The 24438-nt window shown below is 39.6% G+C and overlaps 1 protein-coding gene across 13 annotated transcripts in view; it reads right to left on the reverse strand.

The window, feature by feature from the left end:
- The window catches only part of ACACA (acetyl-CoA carboxylase alpha), a 307669-nt gene that overhangs the window by 168806 nt on the left and 114425 nt on the right, over window positions 1-24438 (reverse strand). For all 13 annotated transcript variants that reach the window (XM_072747661.1, XM_072747660.1, XM_072747664.1 and 10 more), the window contains 13 exons: window positions 20301-20510; window positions 15851-16021; window positions 14567-14728; window positions 14001-14164; window positions 9574-9724; window positions 7824-7927; window positions 5302-5383; window positions 4764-4909; window positions 3833-3983; window positions 2406-2540; window positions 1904-2050; window positions 1172-1360; window positions 187-287 (listed from right to left, as the gene is read on the reverse strand). In XM_072747661.1, the coding sequence (XP_072603762.1) occupies window positions 187-287; window positions 1172-1360; window positions 1904-2050; window positions 2406-2540; window positions 3833-3983; window positions 4764-4909; window positions 5302-5383; window positions 7824-7927; window positions 9574-9724; window positions 14001-14164; window positions 14567-14728; window positions 15851-16021; window positions 20301-20510 (1913 nt within the window). The remainder of the gene's footprint in view (window positions 1-186; window positions 288-1171; window positions 1361-1903; window positions 2051-2405; window positions 2541-3832; window positions 3984-4763; window positions 4910-5301; window positions 5384-7823; window positions 7928-9573; window positions 9725-14000; window positions 14165-14566; window positions 14729-15850; window positions 16022-20300; window positions 20511-24438) is intronic.

The following is a 24438-nucleotide window of genomic DNA, read 5'->3' on the forward strand; positions in this document are numbered from 1 at the left end:
CAGAAAGATGTAGAATAGAAAGAAATCATCAAAAATATTTTAGCTTACAATTCTAAGATATTTAGAAGATATAAGGTATTTTCTAAGATACAAGTGTTTTCTAATTCCTCTGGTCAAACCTGAGGTAAATCTCTTGGTGACTACTTAGAAGAAAAGAATCTTTCTTCCAGAGTTACACATAACTACCTCTGTACCAGCTGGACAATGCTCTGAGTGTTCATGAAGAAGACTTCCCGCTCAGATTTCCGGTTCAACGTAGCTGCATGGCTATCTAGGATGTTGGCAATCTAAAGAAGAAGAAAGAAAAAAATGAGACCCGGGATCCCTGAGTGGCGCAGCGGTTTGGCGCCTGCCTTTGGCCCAGGGCGCGATCCTGGAGACCCAGGATCGAGTCCCACGTCGGGCTCCCAGCGCATGGAGCCTGCTTCTCCCTCTGCCTGTGTCTCTGCCTCTCTCTCTCTCTCTCTGTGTGACTATAATAAATAAGTAAAAATTAAAAAAAAAAAAAAATGAGACCCAAAGTATTAGCCTGTGCTGCACCACTAGAATACTAGTATTCTAGTATACTTATAACATGGTAACTTTCATCTTTCACATGCTGGAAGCAGTTGGAAGTTACTATGCATAGTTTAGAGGCTTGTGTTAAACAAGTAAGCAACTTTATTTCTTTTCACCCTTTCCCAAATGAACTCATGAATGTATCACAAAAGCTACCATCCTACCAGGAGCCCTTGACAAGCAGGATATGCTTATGGTCAAGGTCCAAACTTTACTCTCTACCTGCCTAGCTCAACTCCCTACATGTAAATTAGCTTCACAGGCAAAGGGTAAGCATGCTCCTGGGGTAGTAAAGAAGTTGTCGTTAATAAAACTGCAAATATCCCCCTACTTTAAATTGACAAAATTCCTCTAATTAGGGCACAGGCCCAAGAATAAACCTCTATGAGGTACATGGCCAATAGGTTTTCCTCATAACTACAAAAACTTTACATTTCACATATAGTATTACTTCTGTTTTGGGGCTTATATTCTGAGACACTTATAAAGGGTACAATGCTCAAGACTGTGAAAGCACAACATCCAGATAGAAGATCCAAACAGGAAGGAATCCTACAACATAAACTTCAGAATTGGTAGCTAGTAGAAAATGCCAGTGTCGCTCTATAAATACCTGCTGGCTGGGAAACTGACAGAGGACTGATGTGATATTGCTGGCATACTGGGCCATTTCCTTCTTGATAGACTTCTCCACATTGGGGGGAATACGGCCAGAGACACTGGTCATGATATCTTGTAGTTCTAGGAGAGGTAACGAGGGGTCTCTGAGGGTCTTCATCAACCGCTCTACCCAGTCTTTTACCTGAGAAAATAAAATAAGATCCAGACAAAATTAACACAATCCCCCAAATGAAGTGATCTATCTGAATTCAGTACCATACAGTATTTACTGTGATACTGTAATATAGGCATCTAACACTGCCCTTTTTCTCTAGTTTTAAATCCCACTTAAATGTGAGTCAGTAACACAGGTAAGAACCACGGATTTAAAGACTTCAAATCCCATAAATAAAGGGGAGTTTCGGGCCAAACAGATTTCTTTCCCTCCCTCTAAAGAAATCCTTATGTGACTTTTAAACTATCTTGGAGGGCAGCCCGGGTGGCTCAGCGGTTTAGCGCTGCCTTCAGCCCAGGACATGATCCTGGAGACCTGGGATCGAGTCCCACACATCGGGCTCCCTGCATGAAGCCTGCTTCTCCCTCTGCCTGTGTCTCTGCCTCTCTCTCTCTGTCTCTCATGAATGAATGAAATCTTTAAAATAAATAAATAAATAAATAAAATAAACTATCTTGGAGAACAGATACCCTATCTGTACATCCTTTCCCCAAGAGAAGAGATTCATACCCTGCTGCTAAAAAAAGGATCTGGAAGGCAGTATCCATTCATTACGTTGACCAGATTATCCAGGACATAGTGGAACACTCGATGGAGCTTCTCGCCTCTGAGTGCAGTGCTCTGGATCCGTGGCAGACTACCTGTGTGAAGCTCAGCCTGTCAAACCCAATGAGAGATCAAGTTACCCACTACCTTCTATTCAAGTGACACACACACCACTGCAACTTAGATTCATCATTCAAAATCAAGACATCTCTTTCATTCCCAGCTACAAGGAGAGAAGTCAGTGGAGGAAGCATCATGAGGAAATCACAGAATCTTACTATCATAGTAATTCTTACCAAGTCTAGTTCCAGAACACTATGGGCACAAATACAAGGAATGAGATCAAGGGGAAGAAACTTAAGAAAAAACCAGCAAACTAACCATTGGAATCATCTGCCCCTCCAGACTGCTCCTGCCATGTAATCAGCTCTTGGAGAGCAATATTTAAAAGTACCTTCCTACTCACCTGTTGGACCTTGCTGGGGTTGTCCAACTGCATTTTGGCTATTACACAGCCAGGGTCAAGAGCTGCTCCAGGCCGTTTGACATAATGGATACAGCCAGACTCTGCAGCTGTTAAGGTCATTACCATCTTCATCACCTATAATGAAAAATCAAATTAGAGTTTATCTTTTCTTTACACGGATGATTTTAAAAGGCTAGTTTTTTCCCCCTCAATATCTAAGCCACACTATCTCTAATTCAATCCAGAAAGATGTAAAACCTAAAACCTCCAAGAGAGTACAAGGAAGGCAATTAGAAAATCTCTCAGGATCCAGCTTTAGGGATGATAGCCACTGACATTTCCTGTTTCCAATGTTTAAACTAATTTCTCCATAGTTTGTGTTTTACTTTTTAATGCTTAGAACAATTTAGCCTGCAGATCTAGGTGCTCGGCCTAGAGCACCTAAGATTCCCACACCAAAACCTGAGGGTCAGTTTTTACTCCTCTTTCTCCTTTATCCACCAATTACCAAGCCCAGCCAAGTACCTCTTCTAAACCTCTTTCAGAAATCTTCCTCTCTTGTCATCTCTTTCGTTTAGGCCCTCATCATATCTGGCCTAGGGTACTTGAAACACCTCCAAAAGAATTCCCTACACACTCTACATTGCCAATGAGGTCACTAAATACAATCATTCTAGAGCCCAAATCTCATTGTATCACTCTTCTGTACAAAATCCTTCAGTGACTCTTCACTGCCTCCAGGACAGTTTCAGTATCTTAGTACGTCTTGTGAGGTGCTTCATGATCTGAGGTTCTGATTACTTATTTAGCATCTTTGTTGGCCAATTCCCATTAACTCTTAGTCTGTTCTCAAACAATACGAATATGCGCTTGCAGCTCCTGAAATATACCATACTCTCTTTCTTCTGTGCCTTTGTACACGCTGTTCTTCTCTTTAAACATTCACCCTGCCTTTCTTCCCCCAGGTATATTACTATCTATTTTCCAAAAGTAAGATCAAAGTCCTCTCTCTATCAAGAGCCCTACTCTACTGTCCACCACATCCACCAGCTGCACTCCAATCTGAGTTAGGTGGCCCCCTACATTCTGCACTTAGCTCTTTCAGGAGTCATATTTCATCACTTGTCCACCTATCCTATTTGTTTCCTAAAGGACCATCAGTAAAGAACTTAGCATGATTCCTGGCATGCAGTAAGCGCTGTTGCCAGTATCTGTCTTTGGAAGAAGAGTTCCTCACCTGTCAAAGAAAAACTTTAAGCTTTTTGTTTTTAAAACTGTACTCATAAGCCAATAAAAGCAACTAATGCTAATGCTCTTCACTTTCTATCTTCTATTTCTTTTCTGTTACTCTTCAGTCCTATTCCATCTCAGCAGACACTTTTCCTACTTTCCCTCCCATGCCCCAAGAGCCCCGTCACCACCCTGACCTCAATTTCAGCATAGCACTGGCCAGCAAACACATGGCCTCCATCCTCCACAATGTACTGGATTAACTTCCCAGCAGAAGGTGAGCGTAACACTGAAGGGTCATTTTCCTTCTCAAACACACAGGTCTTATTGCCAATTGTGATACGATATCTAGGAGAGAAGTAGGAATACGTAAGCTAATAAAGTACTTTGGGTTGTAAAATAGAATGGTAAAATGATGTCAATCATAAACAAAACAAAAACACAACACACACTCCCCTTGTCAAAACTGGAAACTTTGTTCTATATACTCACAGACACACAGAACACTCACCCCACCTTTGTTGACAATGCAAATAACCAAGACTTCCTTCAGTAAGAGTTGGATTAAATAAATTTTAGTACATCTATACAGTGGAATACTGTATGATCATTAAAAAAGAACAGACATCTCTACTTAAAAAAACAAGCATGAAAATGATGATGATATAATACCTAACATTACCTGAACCCTTACTATGTCCCAAGCAATGTTCTAAGCACTTTATACGTGTTAATTAGTTTCACTGTCACAATAACACTGAATGACATAATCTATGTTAAAGAAAAAGTACAGAACAGTATCTAAAGGTTTTTATTTGTGAATGTATTCACAAGAAAAACACAGTATGTACATATCTATAAATAGTATTTATATATAAAACTTCTGTAAAAACAAACTGTTAAGAGTGGTTGCTTAAAAAGAGGGAACTTATTTTTCATTGTGGCAGAGAGACAATGTTTTTAACTGTAAACATTTGTGCTCTTGAGATTTTTAAGTACATGTACTATTCTTATTACTTAAAAAATACCCTTTTGGGGTATTTTATGACCTTAAAAGAGCCCAAGAACTAGCGACTGATGAAAGATGGACACAATGACCAGCAAGTGGACCTCACAAAGCTCCCTTACCTATCCACTTCTTCCTTCATGTATGTGGTGTAACTGCTGCCATCATAGGACAGGAGTAACCCTCCATCACTGAGCCGATGCACATCTACTTCTACGCATGAACCATTCATGATCACCACATAGGAGTTGGGGGACTGCCGAGTCACCTGCAGAGAATGAAAACCAGAAGGGACAAGTCAGTGTGTCCCTTCCAGGTGCAGCCCCAGAAAAAGTTTCAGTACCTCAAAGATATAGGTAAGAAAGATCTTTCAAAGAAGGTGCTCTTCGCATCAGTGTCTTGTGGGCATGGCTCAGTCCTACTGCAAGCTAACAGGGTGACTTTAAATCTTCTCCCTAGTCTGGTTATTCTTCGATGTGACATAGAAGAACACTAAAACATTTTCACAGAATCGTCAAATACTGCTTCAGGCAGTATTAATTTCACTAATACCATACCCTGTAGTAAAACAAACATTTCCTTCATCTCTTGACCTGAAGAAAGCATGCTAACAAAGAAAGACAAAAAAGTGAGGTGTAGTCTTCAGTGGGTTCGGCATACCTTAAGTACATATTTGACTCCCCCATAGATAAGTTCAACATCTACTGTATTCAGAAGTGTATGAGCAGGAAGGACTTGACCCCTGAAAGAACAACAATGTGAGTCACATTAACTTCTAGAAAGTTCCAGAAGTTTATAAGGAAATCTCAAAGGTTTTATATATATATATAGTGCTTCCTGGAATATCAAGACTGGAAATAACCTAAAGAACCATCAGTAAAGAACTGATACATGAATTCTGAAAAAGCCTCAGAATGAAATATTATACGGTCATTAAAAAGAAAGACGAAGATTTTTATGTATGTATTTTTTACTTATTGATAATCTTTATACCCAACATGACGCTTGAAGTCACAACCCCAAGATCAAGAGTTGCATGCTCTACCAACTGGGCCAGCCAGTCACCCTGAAAGATGAAGGCTTTTATGTACTAATATGAACTACTCTCCAAAATGTACTGTTAAGTGAAAAAAGCAAGCAAAATTGTGAACAGTTTCAGAGTATGCTAGCAACTGTGTTTTTTAAAACTAAGGAGTGAGAAGAAATAAATATTATGTGTACATGCTTAATAAACTTACAATATGTCTTGATGGTTACTGAAGAAACTGGCAACATGGGTTGACTATAGGAAAAAAAAATTATGTGGTCAAAGAATAGAGGTAAAAGGAAATTTTTCACTATTGTTCTGGGCCTTGTGAACTTTGAACCATGTGAATATATGACTTGTTATTAGAAATAGATAAAATTAAAACTTGAGTACCTGGGTGGCTCAGTGGTTGTGTGTCTGTCTTTGGCTCAGGTCGTGATCCTGGGGTCCTGGGATTGAGTCTAGCATTGGGCTCCCTGTGGGGAGCCTGCTTCTCCCTCTGCCTATGTCTCTGCCTCTCTGTGTGTCTCTCATGAATAAATAAATAAAACCTTTAAAAATTAATTAGTTAATTAATTAAATTAAAACCAAAAAAAAGAGAGAGAAATGCCCCTGTAAAATCAACCCTCAAATACTGCTATCAGCTGGGACTTCATTTGGGGTAGTCAAAGGAAAAAAAAGAGACACTAGGCCATGGCTGAATTCAGGTGAAAAGGAAGGACATTGCCAAGGATGGAAACAATATCAAGAAAGACTTTTGACAAGAGAAAGAGGGAATGATGACGCAAGTGAGGCAAGATGTTAAAAACTGGTGAATCTGGGCATAGAATAAATAGAAGTTGTTTGTACTATTCATGCCACTCTTCTTTATTTTTTTTTTTAAGATTTTATTTATTTATTCATGATAGACACAGAGAGAGACGCAGAAACACAGGCAGAGGGAGAAGCAGGCTCCATGCAGGGAGCCTGAGGTGGAACTCGATCTTGGGACTCCAGGATCATGCCCTGGGCCGAAGGCAGGCACCGCTGAGCCACCCAGGGATCCCGTCACTCTTCTTTAAATCAAATTATTTCCAAATACAAAGTTTATATATAAATTTAAAAATAACTAACATTTAAAAGATGGAGGGGAAGCTTGCATAGGAGATTACGCATGACATAGTTGTACACTACTAGGGAAGTCATTTAATTAGGTTAGAGACTGCATGTTGAGGGACAGATGTAAATAAAACTGGACTGGTAAAAAGGGGCCAAAGTATACAGGGAGTTGAAAGTCACTCTGGGAGATTAAGACTTAACACACAAGGGTAATGTGAGCTGCTGATGGTTTTAGTGTAGGAAAGCAACACAATGAAAGATATTTATCTTGAACAACTGTAATCTCAGTTCAATTTTTTAAATTTTGTTTCTTCCTTTCAGACACCTTAAAAGAAAGCTGATATAAGTCTAACAGCACAGAAGGAAATAAAGTGCCTGTGATTAAAGTGCTTTAAAATGATTAGCCCCTTGGACCGTTCCTCTAAGGACTCAAAGGCAAGGCTTAGTCTCCAGAATCAGAGTTAGAAATTAGTTTAGCCCCATATAGTCTAATCCTCTACTTGCAAGACTCATGAGGTCATCTTGAATATCAGCCTCAATTATGAATTTCTGAAAGGTGTTGCAGGTAATATATGAAATATCCAGGGTTTGATGCTAGAGAGAAACACCAGATATTCATCACCAGGGTGGGTTTAGAGAGATTTTATGCATGTACAGGAGAGAATGCTTACTTTAGCTGCAACTGTTTTTAAAAAACAACCCTTTCTGGGGCACCTGGGTGGCTCAGTCAGTTGAGCATCCAACTCTTGGTTTTGGCTCAGGTCATGATCTCAGGGTCATGAGATCGAGCTCCACAGTGGGCTGGCTGTGCTCAGCGGGGAGTCTGCTTAAGATCCTCTCCCTCTCCCTCTGTTCCCCCTGCTTGCTATTTCTCTCTCTAAAATAAATAAGTAAATCTTAAAAACAAAAACAAAAAACCTCCCATTATCTTTTCTCTCCCCCGCCTCCAGTGACTGAATAACAAGTAGAACTCACAAACTGCCAGGAATAGAGAGAAAAATAAATGGATCATTGAACCAGTACTACTGGTTAGCTTGCCTAAAGAAACAAAGCTTACCTTTCTAAAGAATGAAGGAAGTTAGAGATGCTATTCCGTAGGCTCACATCTGCCACATGGAGAGCCCCACAAACAACTCCCAACATGGTGTCAGGTCGCTCTGCCTGAAAGAAAAAGAGGACAGATCAAAAGCATGGTCACTTGGCACCACGGCTCCTCAATTTAAATCAGGTCCAAATTTCCTCTGAAGAAACAGCTAGCACTGAGAACCTCCATCCTTACTGCTCAGCTCATAAATAAAAACATTTTTTTTTTATAAGAAACCCACAAGAGGAAGTTTCTTTTTTTTTTAAATTTTTTTATTTATTTATGATAGTCACAGAGAGAGAGAGAGGCAGAGACATAAGCAGAGGGATAAGCAGGCTCCATGCACCGGGAGCCCGATGTGGGATTCGATCCTGGGTCTCCAGGATCGCGCCCTGGGCCAAAGGCAGGCGCCAAACCGCTGCGCCACCCAGGGATCCCCTAGATAAAAACATTTACTTTTAGAATTTGAATAGAGGTAAGGGTGCCTGGGTGGTGCAACTGGTTAAAGTGTCCAAATCTCAGTTTCAGCTCAGGTTGTGATCTCAGGGTCACAAGATCAAGCCCTACACTGGGCTCCGTACTCAGCAGAGAGTCTGCTTGAGATTCTCTCTCCCTCTCTCTGCCTCTCCCACTTGTGTTCTCTCTCTCTCTCTCCAATGAATGAATAAATGTTTAAAAGAAAAAAAAAGAATCTGAAGAGATGAAAGATACCTTTCTCTCTATTCTCCCTAAGATTTCCACTGAAACAATCAAAGAGGAACTCAAAAACAAGATTTTGTTGTAAGTAAATTATCTACTGATAATCTCAAAGAAAAATGGTATATAATCAAACTTTGGACCTTTGGATAATTTAGATGAATCTGATTTTTATACAAAATCTTATTAAGAAAAGCCCAGTGATTCAGGAACAAGGGGGAATTACTCATTTAAATGAGACCCCTCTCGGGACGCCTGGGTGGCTCAGCGGTTGAGCATCTGCCTTCAGCTCAGGGCGGGATACCAAGATTCCGGATCAAGTCCCGCATCGGGCTTCTTATGTGAAGCCTGCTTCTCCCTCTGCCCATGTCTCTGCCTCTGTGTGTGTGTCTCTCTCATGAATAAATAAATAAAATCTTTTAAAATAAAACATAAGGGATCCCTGGGTGGCGCAGCGGTTTGGCGCCTGCCTTTGGCCCAGGGCGCGATCCTGGAGACCCGGGATCGAATCCCACATCAGGCTCCCAGTGCATGGAGCCTGCTTCTCCCTCAGCCTGTGTCTCTGCCTCTCTCTCTCTCTCTCTCTGTTTGTGACTATCATAAATAAATAAAAATTTAAAAAAAAAAATAAATAAATAAAATAAAATAAAATAAAATAAAATAAAATAAAACATAAAATGAAATTAATAAATGAGACCCCTCTCATCAGCACCTGGTAGACAGGTGTAAAAGTTGGTAACTCTGAAGCTGACTTAACATCGAATGGGGACAAAAGTATTTCAATCCCTGGATGCCTCTCTTCAAATACACTCCAGAAAGTAATACTAGAACCCATAAAATGACCAGGTAAACACGGGCACAAGAACTCTACGGTACTAAAATTACACAGACTCCTAGGTTTTTCCCAGTAGATCAAGCATCAGTTACAGTAGAATCAAATACATTTTGTCTAGTGACATGGACTGGTCACACCACAAGCCCATAAAAACCCAATCCCAAAGCTGTTTGCAAGTGGGGAGATATGCACCTGTACTTTCTCTGCTATCAGTCTGTCCAGCCAGCCGGTGTCAATTCTATTCAACTGAAAGCTTTCAGTCTCCAACAATTTGATGAGGTATTCAACTGTGGTTCGAAAGTCACCCCGAATAGACAGCTCCTTCAAAGCCACCACCATGTTTCTGGGAGAGGAAGAGAAGCAGATCTGTTTCAGCAGTGAACAGTCTCATGTTTTTCAATCATTTTAAAAACTGTTTAATCCTTTGGTGTCTTAGGAGTGAAGGAAGAGCCAGCTCTCCAAACAAGTGATGGTGCACACACAGGTGTGCTCATCCATATGCACTCCAGACAAGAGAATCTGGAAGTCAGTATACTTAGGAGTTCTTACTGATAGTACCATATACGAGCATCAGCAAGTCACAGATATTTCATTATGTGGAGTCCGGGACAAATTATGCACAAAACACTCCCAGTTTTCACATACCAGGTTTCCATCATTCCTGGCTAACTAGGATTAGGATGTAATTTTCCCCTCCTTACACTTTATTTTATTAAAGCATATTTTACAAGTAATAAAATATATTTAAGTATACTGTTTGATACATTGTGACAAGTGTTAATGCCTTAATTAGGCTCCCATTCAACGAAGCAACTGGCTTGGTACAGTCAGGTACCCTACACGTGAGAGTATTTTTTTTAAGATGCATTTTAGACATCTTTGGAAGGAACTGCTCATTATTTTTATTATTTCCCAATTAAGTGTAAAATGATCTAATATTAACAAAAGTTCAAATACTATGAGTTTTTTTCTGTGTATTTCTGCCCAGTGTCTATCTTGCACAGGGCAGGTCCTTACTTCCACAAATATTTAATTAGACACCTCACAGACTTAAGACACATACTAGACTCATAAGGGAGACATAACAGAGATATAATAACCACTTTTAAAATATACAGCAGAATATCATAAATGTGAGTAGTGATAGAAGCAAAGTGCTGGAGTAGTTTTAGGAAGGTAGGAAATCCACCTCCCGATGGGTTCATGAAGAATGTGGAATCTGACATGGGATAAAGTCTAGGTAGGATTATGACCGTGACAGGAATATCATTCTAATGATACAGGCATTCCCTCAGCCTAGAGCATTATTCTGTTTCCCACCTCCACTCCCCTTTCCATACCCTCCTGGCCCAGCTTAATTCATATATGCTTCTCAGCTGCTAGTCTAGATGTCACTTTCTCATGGGAAACCTTCCCTGAGCCTCTCTAGACTGAGTCAGCAGACTCAGCTATGTGTTCCTGTAACACATTTATATAACCCCACTATCACAGACAGCACTTGCTATATGGATTTTCTTCACTTATAGTCCATTAAGACAGACTCTATTTGGTCCTCATTATATTGCCATTACCAACAGATATTTAAAAAAATCTGATGAGTGTAGCAAAAGAAAGAATAGACAGAGGAAACAGTGAGGACAAAGGGAAAGACTGACAAAATCATGGGTTGTGTTCAGGGACATTATGATTGAAGCAGAGGATATGAGGACAGGAACCAGTGGCAGAGCCATTTATGAACAAATATTGACTAAGCACATACTATCTTGGGGGAATACAGCAGCAACAAGGCAGACATGGTCCTGTTCTTGTATTATCTGGATTATCATCTATGGGAAATAATGCTGAAAATGGGGATTGAGGTTATTCTGGAGGACAAGAATGTGGACACCAAGCTAAAGAACATAGATCTAATGTTATACAGAAAGAAAAAACAAACTGAGTTGAAGAATGAATTTCTGGCATGCTGTCAAGAAGCAAGCTTATTGAGACACCTGGGTGGCTCAGCAGTTGGGTGCATGCCTTCAGCTCAGGTGGTGATCCCAGGGTCCTGGAATCAAGTCCTACATCAGGCTCCCACATTCCTGCTTCTCCCTCTGCCTGTGTCTCTGCCTCTCTCTCTGTGTATCTCATGAATAAATAAATAAAATCTTAAAAAAAAAAAGTAAGCTTATTATGGAGACCATGTATTTTTTTTTTTAAGATTTTTATTCATGAGAGAGAGAATGCACACTCACCTATGTGCAAGCGTGAGGGGCAGGGAAGATCAGAGGGAGAGAGAGAGCGAAGGGGAAAGAATCTTAAGCAGACTCCCCACTGAGTGCAGTGCCTGATATGGGACTCGATTTCACTACCCTGAGATCGTGACCTGAGCTGAAACCAAGTCGGACATTCAACCACCTAAGCCACCCAGGAGCCCGAGACCATATTTTTAATATCCTAAAAGTTAACCTAGTTAGCTTTACACTATAGAGGAACATACAGATCAGGTAAGGACGTAAGGAACAAGGCTTCTGAACCAGATTATAGGACATGGCCTACAGAAAATACTCAAGTGGTCTCCCTAATCAGGACTGGACACCTAAATACCAACAGAGGCCCCTCTGGGAATGTAAATGAGTGAGGCGGAATGAGTGGGGGCTGGATGAATGAGAGAGTTCATGTTTCCTCTAAAAGCAGCAGCCACACAAAGCTTCAGTTAACTTTTGCCAAGTGGAATATAAAACCAGTATATTGTCATTATCATTCCACTTTTAAGGAAAGCAGAAATCCATATATCTATTTCAGTCTCCCAATTTTTAAAAAATTAACACTCTGCAAGATAATCAAAACACATCTTGGCTGTGACTAGCTGGAAAGCCACAGATTTGCATGCTCTAATGTAAAATTTCTCTTCCTTTGCTTTGGCAAAGCAGGATATGGCTGCAAAAGAAAAGGGCAACTTTATAGCAGATAGTTTTTCTGGTAGCATTGCTTTAATTCTGAAAAACTTTACTTATAGTTTTGAATAAATGGGAAGAAGAGTAGAGGACAAAATAGAGAAAAATTAGGAGTTCCATACTACTAAACACATTATTAAAAAACCAACATTATAAATAAATAGCTGTTGAAAACACAGGCTCTGTGTACAGTTCAAAGGTCAAAGGAATGGTTATAAATGCTTGATAAGAGAAAAGAAACAGGGGATCCCTGGGTGGCGCAGCGGTTTGGCGCCGGCCTTTGGCCCAGGGCGCGATCCTGGAGACCCCGGATCGAATCCCACATCAGGCTCCCGGTGCATGGAGCCTGCCTTCTCCCTCTGCCTGTGTCTCTGCCCCTCTCTCTCTCTCTCTCTGTGACTATCATAAATAATAAATAAAAATTAAAAAAAAAAAAAAGAAAGAAAAGAAACAATTAAAAAGTAGGAAGTACTAGTTCAATTTTTTTTTACTAGTTCAATTTTTGATAAATATTCTAAAATATCTTTAGTGTAAAATTACCTCCTAGAGCCCTACTTTTCGGGCAAACAAAACTGCTTTTAATATTTTATATTTAATTAATAAGATAAATAATAAAATAAAAAATCAATGCTTATGTTTAATAGAATATTAAGACATAATACAGCAGTTATATGTGTACAAGCTGTGTGTATATTTCATAGCACATTGAAGACTCTTATGTAAACAATGTGGACAGTTCCCTTATGTCATGTTTTTTCATGTAACAATCAGTTTAACTTTATTATTTTATTTTATTTTTTTTTTAATTTTTATTTATTTATGATAGTCACACAGAGAGAGAGAGAGAGAGAGGCAGAGACACAGGCGGAGGGAGAAGCAGGCTCCATGCACTGGGAGCCTGATGTGGGATTCAATCCCGGGTCTCCAAGATCGCGCCCTGGGCCAAAGGCAGGCGCCAAACCGCTGCGCCACCCAGGGATCCCAACTTTATTATTTTAAATGGCTGTAGGACATTTACAGCCAAACCCCAAACCTTTATTCTGATGACAAATAGCAGATCTTATGTATGATTTTATATGGTGCCCAGCTCTTCATCAAGAATCTATCTCCTCGATGGGAACTCAAGTGCACATTGACACTAGGCTCAACAAAGCTGATTGGCCCAAAGGAATAAGGAATGTTCCATACCCTATCTGTGTGTGGTTGTCCAAAAGACATTGGATGAAGATTCACCAAATGAGCTCCATATATTTTAACCTATGTATTTGTCACAACTTTCAAAAATCTACAATTAATGTGGATAAGAACTAGCCCCTGATTGTCAAATAAAGGTATAAAACTGCAAAAAAAAAAAAAAAAAAAAGAATCTATCTCCTCCCCAAAACAATACTGTTTCTATGGAAAAATGCGATTTCTTTAAAGCAATCCATTTTATACATTTATCAAAAATACTTGGAAGTAAAAATACTTGAAAAGATTCAGAACAAACAAAAAATCATCTGCCAAACACTGCATAATTTAACACAACATGAATGCAAGTACAATTGAAGATATATTTCTTCCAAAACATTGTCCCTATCAGTACTTTTGTAGCAGAGAAATGATTCCCATTCTCAAGCTCATGCTTTCACTGAAGATTAGCACAAAAAATTTTTTAATGCAATCAAATGTTATTATACTCACGAAATTGCTTCCTCTCTATTTTCTCCCCAGGAGAAGCAATGACCAAACTGAGAATCAGCAAATTCATGAAGGCCCCCTGCAGCAGCAACACTGAAATAACCCCAAACATTCTTATTGCTACGGAAATTCAGTTCCTGAACTGTTCCTGAGCTGGGCTTAAAACCCTGTTAGGAAAGAAAAAATAAAAATAAAAATAAAAAAAACCTGTTAGAGAATAAAGAATATGAGAAACCATAATTGTATTTCCTAGGAAGAGAACATTTATATATTCGTTGTTTAGGCTGTGTATTAATCACATATGAAAGCAGAAATGATGCACAAAAATCAGAAAGGCTCAAGAGCCAACATTCAGTGCTACAGATTCAATGAGGACTCTATAATGACTAAAGTTGAATTAAATGGCCAACAGAGCAATGATCACTTATTTGTCTGCTCTGAGGAGACTTCTATAAATTTCCCTCTCCAGAAGAAGTCCCAAGATATTTCAGAAGTAGGCCTTCAGATACCATGTTAATATTAAAGTTCACAAGAAAAAAAAAGTGTAAACCTTTTAAGTGATGGGTTACCTCATCTGGATTTTCACTAGTGATCCGAGCGGCAATAACATGGCCCCTTGGGCAAGGAACGTGAGCAGAATTTTCAAAATCAATGGGAGCATCACCCCAGGGAGATACCCCATACATCATACGAATATCCTTGATTCTGTACAGAGGGATCCCCATGGCAATCTAAAAGGAAAAACATCACTTATTTTTCATGGGTACCTTCCTTAAAATGTAGAGGCTATCAAATTACCTACAAGACTTTTCATTTTAGTAGCCACCACCTAAAACATTCTATTTCTACTATAGCCTATATTCTACAATAATTGAGTAAGTAAAAATAATAATAATAATAATAATAATAATTGAGTAAGTAACCCTAAGTTATAGTTCTATTGACATTTCTCCATTAAGGGAGCAGAATTAAAATATATAAGGGAGGAGTCAGTGTAAATGGCTGTCCAAGAAGTCCAGACAGCTAAAAAGTCCCAACTATGTCATAATTATTTCATAATTATTCCCACAAACCATGAAGAAAGTAAATAAATTTTTTGTATTCAATGGAACCCAGAAAGAGCTCCCAATGCGGGCAAAGAACATGTTAGATACAAATAATATCAAACCTCATTATTAGCCATCACTGCCTCCCATAACATTGGTTTCCTGGGTGAAATGGAGAAAATAAGATTGATAACTAGCACTTTAAATATTACAATAAACATGTGCTGCCACAGTCTTGCCAGGAAAAACTTCGACCACCATTCTGATGTGGAATTGCTTCAATTCAGGACACAAGTAAAAAGGAGTAGACGACAGTTACAAAGTTGTGAGGTATTTTATAAATGAATTATTATTTTTTTAAAGATTTATTCATGAAAGACACAGAGAGAAAGGCAGAGACATAGACAGAGGGAGAAGCAGGCTCCTCACAGGGAGCTTAATGTGGGCCTTGATCCCTGGACCTGCCTGGAGCCAAAGGCAGATGCTCAACCACTGAGCTACCCAGGCGTCCCTACAATTCAATTAGTTGAATAACGTATATTATTTTAAAAATTTCTTTCTAAGATATGATGGTTGCTATCATATGTGTATGGTTAAAAAAATATGATAGTATTACTAGATTTGTACCACATCAGGAAAAGCAACCTACACATCATGACCCATACAGCACGAGATGAACATTAGATGAGACTCAGATAGGAGGAGGAGTTTTCTCTTATCAGATACTGGTTAAACCAGTATCTCAGGCATCTCGGACATTTGGAACTTCTGCAGGCAACTCTCTTAGCCAAGATCAGAGTAACTCACCTGGAGTTGTGCTGCAGGGAGGTTGACATCAGCCACCATCTCTGTACAAGGGTGTTCCACCTGTAGCCGAGGGTTCAGTTCCAGAAAGTAGAAGCTTCCATCCTGGCTGTAGAGGTATTCCACAGTCCCAGCACTCACATAACCAACCATTTTGGCAAGTTTCACAGCACACTCGAAGAAAGATAAATCAACATAAGTATCCCACCCTGACCAGCTGATGGACCACTATAATTTCTCCCTCTCTCCCAACACAAGTATCCACCATTTATAAGAGCCACTGAAGGCTTTTAGACACCTAAGAGTAAATTTCACCTTCCCTGATTACTACACAAGGCCCCTAAGACATGGACAGCAAACTCAATCCAGATCTAGGGGAAAACTGTTTCTCACTTGGGATCACAAGCAACCTTACCCTCTCAGGTATAAGTGTATGCAAGCAAAAAAACACACTGTGGCAGACTACTCAGCATGCCCCGGTTTTAGTATTCCTAGTAATCTTCCTAGGAACATGGCTATCCAACTAGAGACTAGATTTCTAACCTCTCGTATAGCTAGTGACTCAGTTTTGACATATGTAATGTCAGCATTACTGAATAATATGCATATGCCCTGAATCAGGTTTTGGAAAGGAAACTACCTATCCTCTATTCCTAGATTTTCCCCTTCTGTGCCCTGGAACACAGTCACAATAGTTCAAACTAGTTTCTACCATGCAGATGAGAACATACTAGAATGGTAGAACAAAACAGAAAGAACCTGAACTGCCAGATGGCCTCAAAAAGCAGAACTGTCCTATCAACCCTGGAGAGCTCACCTCAGATTATGATGGGAAGGAAAGATAAACTTCTATCTCATCTGAGGTCATTTTATTTTTTGGATCTCTTTATTAAACTGCTTACCCTGTATATTCATTAATACAGAAATTATAAAATTCAAGTAGAATGCTATTATTTTAAAAACTTAAAAATGGGATGCTAGGGATCCCTGGGTGGCGCAGCGGTTTGGCGCCTGCCTTTGGCCCAGGGCGTGATCCTGGAGACCCGGGATCGAATCCCACATCGGGCTCCCGGTGCATGGAGCCTGTTTCTCCCTCTGCCTTTGTCTCTGCCACTCTCTCTCTCTCTCTCTCTCTCTGTGACTATCATAAATAAAGATTAAAAAAAAAAAAAAGGGATGCTAGCTTAGCAACAGTGTAGTGAGTAGCAAGGAAACAAATACTTCAAACTGAAAAGGTTGTAACCTCATTGTTTGGCATAACAAATCATTTAGGGGCACCTGGATGGCTTAGTTGGTTAAGTGTCTGCCTTTGGCTCATGTCATGATCCCAGAGTCCTGAGATCAAGCCCCTCATCAGGCTCCCTACTCAGTGGGGAGTTTGCTTCTCCTTCTCCCTCTGCCCCTCCCCCTGCTCATGCTCTCTCTCTCTCAAATAAATAAATAAAATCGTTAAAAAAAAACATATTTGGTAAATTGTCTTCCACAATAATTTGGAAGGCAGATGATACACCAAGTAAGCCCTAAGAAAAAGTTAGAAAAAGTAAGAATGTGAAAAAAAAAAGTGCTTTTATACCCCAAAACCAGATTAGATTCTTACTCTGAAGCAACTCAGTATCAAAGATCCACGAATAGAAGAAAGCCTATTGTATCTAGAAATCTTGGAGTATGATTACTCCTACCTGAAGCAGACTAGAAGCAAACAGTCCAGAAGCTTAATTAAGTTTTGAAGGAATTGTATTTCTAAATATACCACAAACCTGGCCTTTGAAAGCCTGTGATTGGTAACTAGAGTAATATTTGTGGTCCCATTCTTGCACCAGCTCTGCCAAAGAAGGCATAATCTCCAAGGCCCAATCACAGAGAAAATTCAATGAGGAAGAACTTCACAGGGAACAAAGCCAGGTACTTCAGGGATGGTGGGCAAGGGATTACTGCCAGAGAGCAGAATCAGAGGCAGTCAGAGGGCAAACTGAAATGATCACAATTCCTGCCTAGAAGGATCTGATAACTGCTACAGACCAATTATTATCGCTTATTTTTTCATTCTTCTTTTTTTCCCTTTCTTTTTTTTCCATGTTCGTATTCCACCACTATATATTGGGTATACGCTGGAGGGAGGATTGACCAGGGGTAGATACCTTGTATTTTAGGCCACTGGCTCATGGAAAGCCACGTGAACATTTAATGCAAAGAACTGTATGTTATCTAAAGATCCTGGAGTCTGAGCTGACTGTAGTAATTGGATTGGACTTTGGGCTGTCTCCTTTGGGGAAAGACTAAGTATATTAGTGAAAAAGTAAGAGTAAGAAAAAGGGTATGAAAGGATCATGGGTAGCTAGAGGAGCAGATTGAGGCAGATTATTAAATGCCCTCCAATGATTTTTCTGTGTGTCATTCATCTAGTAATAGCATTTCCTGAATTTCAGCTGAGTATATGGCCACCCAGTTAGTGACTATAATTCCTAACATCCCTTATAACTAGGTGTGATTGTGCAACTAAATTCTGCCCAACAGAACATGAACAGAAGTAATGTGGGTAACTTCTGGATCACATTTTTATATGCTTGCCCCCCTAGTCCTTTCTCTCCCCCTCCCACAGGCTACAATATGAACCTAATCTTATGAGAAAGCTTTAATCATGAGATAATAACACCCTAGGGCAAGGGTTGGAAAACATTTTCATTAAAGGACCAGATAGTAATTATTTTCAGCTCTGTGGCCTATATAGTTTGCCACAACATGCAACAACATTATTGCAGTGATTAAGCAGCCAAATCAAACATAAATAAATTAGCATGGCTGTGACCCAATAACTTTTTATTTACAAAGAAAGTTAATAGGTTGGATTTGGCTAACAAGCTGTAGTTGGCTGACTTCTTTCCTAGTGAATGGCACAGCAATAAGCCTAGGTCTCTGGTACCAGTTCATCTCTCAATGACTGTGAGAATGAGAAAGAGAACTTATACCTTATTTAAGCCACTGTATTTTGGAGGCCTCTTTATTATAAAAGTTAAAGAATGATTCTTAATAAATTCACGCAATGTAGGAATTAAACTTCCAACACAGATGATCATGTATTTAGCTTGTTTGAAATTCAGAAGAGATGGGAAATATATTTCCATTAAGATGAAGACTCAGTCACTATTCCAGAAAAGACCATGTTCAGACCCCTAAACTACAACTGTTTCCACGGGACCCTGCATGACTGTTAAAGATCCATTTCTACACAAAAATATAGAACATATAGATTTGAAAGATGCTTAGCGGACCTTTTAAGAGAATGGATTTGAATAAATACATCTGAAGACTCCAAGATAATCAACTAGAAAATGGAACTACCTGCTTATTATGAGCTTGTTTTAAAAAAAAAAAAAAAATCAGGGCACCTGGATGGCTCAGTTGGTTAAGCATACAACTCCTGGGCAGCCCTGGTGGCTCAGCGGTTTAGTGCCACCTTCAGCCCAGGGCATGATCCTGGAGACCTGGGATCGAGTCCCACGTGGGGCTCCCTGCATGGAGCCTGCTTCTCCCTCTGCCTGTGTCTCTGCCTCTCTCTCTCTTTCTGTCTCTCATGAATAAATAAATAAAATCTTTAAAAAAAAAAAAAAAAGCATACAATCCTGGTTTCAGCTCAGGTCATGATCTCAGGGTCATGGGATAAAGCCCCATATTGGGATCTGTGCTCTGCGCTAAGTCTGCTTAAGATTCTCTTCCTCTGCCTGTCTCCATACTTGTGCACGTGCACACTCTAATAAATGAAATCTAAAAAACTTAAACAGTAACATTAAAAATCCCCAAACATTTCTTTTCTTTATCCCTAGTCAAAATAGTACACTAATTTTTTTCAAAAGTGTTAACTAGGGGCGCCTGGGTGGCTCAGTTGGTTAAGCATCTGCCTTCCACTCAGGTCATGATCCTGGGGTCCTGGGAACAAGACCCACATTGGACTCCCTGCTCCTGCTGGGAGGCTACTTCTCCTTCTGTCTGATGCTCCCTCTGCTTTTGTGTTCTCACTCACTCACTGTCAAATAAATAAAATCTTTAAAAAAAAAAAAAAAAAAGGGATCCCTGGGTGGCGCAGCGGTTTGGCGCCTGCCTTTGGCCCAGGGCGTGATCCTGGAGACCCAGGATCGAATCCCACATCAGGCTCCCGGTGCATGGAGCCTGCTTCTCCCTCTGCCTATGTCTCTGCCTCTCTCTCTCTCTCTCTGTGACTATCATAATTAAAAAAAAAAAAAAAAAAAAAAAAAAAAAAAAAAGCATTAACTAATTGAGAGCCTGAAATGTGTAGAGGGAGAACAGTAGAATTATTTTTCCTTTAGGAAAGGGATATAATCTTATCAATTATCTAGAACCACTGCCTGAAATTCTGCTATTCTCAAACTGGCAGATGAATTGAATGAGTAGTAGTCCTGTGTAAGAAAACAAATATTATAGCTTTTCATATACACACCTGTTCCATATGTTCAAATACTGCTGGAGTAGCAATAGCAGCAGGTGCTTCCTCAATAATCTTCTGATGCCTGCGCTGTACAGAGCAGTCACGACCAAAGAGAGAGATAGCATTGCCATATTGATCTGCTAAGATCTGTACCTCCAGATGACGAGACTGTTTGGCTAGTCTCATCACAAATATAGGAGATCCAGGGACTTCAGCTTGAACCTATATTAAAAGGAAATAAAGCAAATTCTTAAGTGGTAAGCATTTTTTCGAACCTGTTAAGTTGCTTCAATTTCAACAGGCAGATGCCTAGAAGTGTCAGGGACCATGTGAATTAGTAGCAATACAGAAATGAATAAAAGATAGCTCATGCCCTCATCTATTTTTAAGATACTGCATTCTTAGTTATATAACCAATATTACTTAGTGACTTCCAGTATTACAAAAGTGAAAAACAAAATAGTTTGAAAAGACACACACAAATCCCACAAAAGGGTAAAATACTGCCATCAACTACAGATAGCCAAATGTACAACTTGCTCCAGACTAGCTGCTTTCCTGGTTCACATTGCATCATGGATGGTGTTGTAGTCAAAGGATGCGGATCTTCAGTTTTGAGGCACACTACCACTGGAGATAGAGTTTTACACTGGCAGTTATTTTCTTACAGCACTTTTAAAAGTAATCCAATGTTTTCTGGCTTCCACTGCTTCTACTGAGATGTCAGCTATCATATTGTTACTCCTTTGAAAGTAGTCTTTTTACAGCCACTTTGAGATTTTCTTTCTTTTTTTAGGGTGGTGAGGTAGCAGTTATTCTGATAATCTTAGATGTAGTTTTCTCTGTATTTGTCCTATGGGGCTCATAGTATTTTTTTAAATCTGTGTTTCTATCTTTTGTAAGTTCAGGATAATTCTTAACCATTATCTCTTCAAATACTGTTTATGCTCCATGATTTCTTCAAATATTGCTTCCGTTCCATTCTCTCTCTCCTCTGAGATTCAAAAGTGCATGATGTTAGATAATTTCACTGTATCCCATAGGTCTTTTCTGCTGGTAGGTAGCAATCTCCCCAAGACTCAGTGGGTTGCTCAGGACGTCTACCATCTTAATTCCTCATGAACTGTCCTCATCTGGGCAGTTCTACCTCTGGTCTTGCCTGGGGTCACTCGTGTGCATATCATCATCTAGTAGCTCAACTGGGGCTAAATGGTCTCATCAAATGTCTGGTGATTTGTGTTGACTTCTGGCTTGTAGGTCCAGGGAGCCCTGACTCGAACAGTTCATCTCTATAGCTTGTGGACTCTCATCCTCCAATGGGCTAGATCAGGCTTCTTCAATGCAGTGCTCCAAGAGGGTGAAGGCAGAAGCTGCAAGACTTCACAAGCTCTAGAATTTACACGACACCACTTTTGCCACATTCTAATGGTTTAAGCAATCCACAGGGCCAGCTAAGACTCAGGGGTTGGGAAAAGAGATGCCACCTCTTGATCAGAGGAAAGGCAATCACACTACAAAAGGATATACATACAAGGATGGGAGGAGTTATTGCGGCCATCTCTGCAAACAATTTACTATGGTCCGCCCTCTGGCCACAATAATTCATATACCTCCCACATGCAAAATAGACTCACCCCCTCCCAAGACCCCCAAAGTCATCCAGTCAAGGCATCAGGCTTGACGTCCATTTTCTCATGAATCATGTCCAGATGCAAATGAGACTCCTTGGGTGCAGCTCCTCAGGTGCAGTTTTTCTTGATCCAACAATCTGGGAACTAAAAAGACATGTTATGTGCCCCAACAACCCCAACATTTAATGATGAAATGGGGAAAGGATGACTGTAAAAGATATTCCTGTTCAAAGAAGAGAGGATGGGAAGTACACAGCAGTCACTGCTCCATAGCAATTCTGAAATCCAGATGGGTGAATCTCAGATCCCATGACTCTAGGGGCAGGGAAATTTTTTTAGGGTCTTGTTCAGCTCCTGGGGAGTGATTTTCCTAATCCATGAGTCTCCTGTGCATTAAGCTCTGCGATCTGGGCTCTTGACTCTGTTCTTTTTATTAGAAATGACTGATGTTTATAGCTGAATAGCTTTCTCAGTCTGCTTCCTGTTTATAGAAAGTTGAAGACGCAGGAGCCTCTTTGAAGTTTGAACTACCTCTGTTCCTTCTGGACCCTTTGGTGTAGTCCTAAGTACAAGTTTCTTGAAAATGTTGTAGGTTTCCTATGAATCACACTGAGGGATTTAATCCTTGTCCCAAAAGAAACATCTGTAACTTTTCTGCACAGATGTATCTATACTTTGGGTACATCAGGCTGCTGGTGGGACAACACCTTTAAGTGTTCTCTGAAACTCTTTCCTATTAACCGAGAGGGTAATCTACCAGGTATAGTGTCTTAAATATTTCTGAGACCTTAAAGGCTCTCATAGGTATTCTTGACTTAGCTGTTACCCTGAGGTCATTTTTTACTTTGAGGATCTTTCTGCTAGGTAGAGACTGGGAATGAGAAAAAGTTATATTTTCAAACTTAACAAGTTTGAGACACCTTGATTAATTAGCTCACCTCTCTCTTACAGTTCCCTAGCATAAGTAACCAGAAGGATTTAACAGATGCTTTCAATACTTTGTCTAGACATTTCCTTAACTAGGCCCATGACTTCATTAAATACATTCTCTATCTTCAAAGTTAACTCAGGCAATTGTTCCATCATTACAGAACACATATTGATCTTTTTTTCAGACTATTAGCAATTCCCTCATTGCCTATCCAGCCTCCACTAACAATTTATTCAACATTCCTCCAGCCTTCATTAACAATCTCATCATTTTTTTTTCAGCCTCCACCTATAAGCTAGTCTTAAAGCCATGTCACATATTTTACTTTTTTGTTATAACAGCATCATACCTTTGGGTATCAATTTCTGTGGCAGTTACCCATTGATGCCTAACAAACCCCAAAAATTTATTTACTTAGGACATTGACTATTCTATTTTATTCGCTTACAGCAGGGCACAGCTGGATAGTTCTGCTGATCTTGCCCAGGAGCTACTCATGCAGCTGCCAGTTTGACTGGGGTTGGATGGTCTAGTAGGGTCTTATTTGCACATCTCAAATGTGGTGCTGTCAACATGTAGGTCTAGGAAGTCTCAGCTAGGACAACTCATCTCTACTTTATGTGGCCTCTCTTTCTCCAAAAGGCTAGACTGGTTTCTTCACTTGTAAGTCAGGCAAGGGCAGAAATTACAAGACCACTTGGGGTTTAGACTTCAGAACTTACACACCATTTCTGCTACATTCTCTTGTTTAAAACAAAGTCACAAGGCTAGCCAAAATTCAAAGAATGGGAAAAAAGACAGTCTTTCTTGATGGGAAGAGAGGCAAAAATCATAGGGGTCTGTATAGAAAGATAGGAGAAGTTATCATGGTCATCTTTGCAAATAACCTCTTACATGCTCTTTTCTGTATTTTTCATCCTTTTGTCTCTTCACGCTTCAGTCTGAATTTTCTTCTGAGCTATGTTCCAGTCACTAATTCTCTCTTCAACTGTATCTAATATGCTATTAAACTCCTCTATTGACTTCTTAGTTTTATTTGTATTTTCAGTTCTAGAATTTGTTTCTTCTTCACAGGTTCCAGTTTCCTGACAAAATTCTCAATTTTGTCTTTAATTTCCTTGAATACATTAAGTACAGTTACTTTAAAATCCTTGCCTGATAGATCCATTATCTAAACTCTGCAGATCTGTTTAAAACTGACTTCTATTTTTCTTGATTTTCAGTCACGTAATTTGGTATACCCGCTTACTTTGAAATCGCTATTTGATACTGCATTTGAAAAATAAATAGAAGTAATTTGAGGTTCTGGATATTATTATATTTGCATTTCTTTCTAGTGGCTAGTGACACCAGCAATACTTGAACCCTTTGCCTGAATCAAAGGTTGAGTATTTTGAAGCTGAGATTTAGTCCCTGTGAGAGTTGGTCTGTTTCTAGTTTTTTACTCTTAAGGTATAGTTCCTTCAAGATCCCAATCTAAAATGTGGGAAGTTTTAGGAACTTCCCTTCTTACCAAATCTTAAAGGTTAAGTTTAGCCTTTTAGTCTTATAAGACTGTTGAAAATTAATCAGCTTTTTAACTGCTCCT

This window comes from Vulpes vulpes, chromosome 2, assembly GCF_048418805.1.
Source record: "Vulpes vulpes isolate BD-2025 chromosome 2, VulVul3, whole genome shotgun sequence".
In the NCBI taxonomy this organism is placed as follows: Eukaryota; Metazoa; Chordata; class Mammalia; order Carnivora; family Canidae; genus Vulpes; species Vulpes vulpes.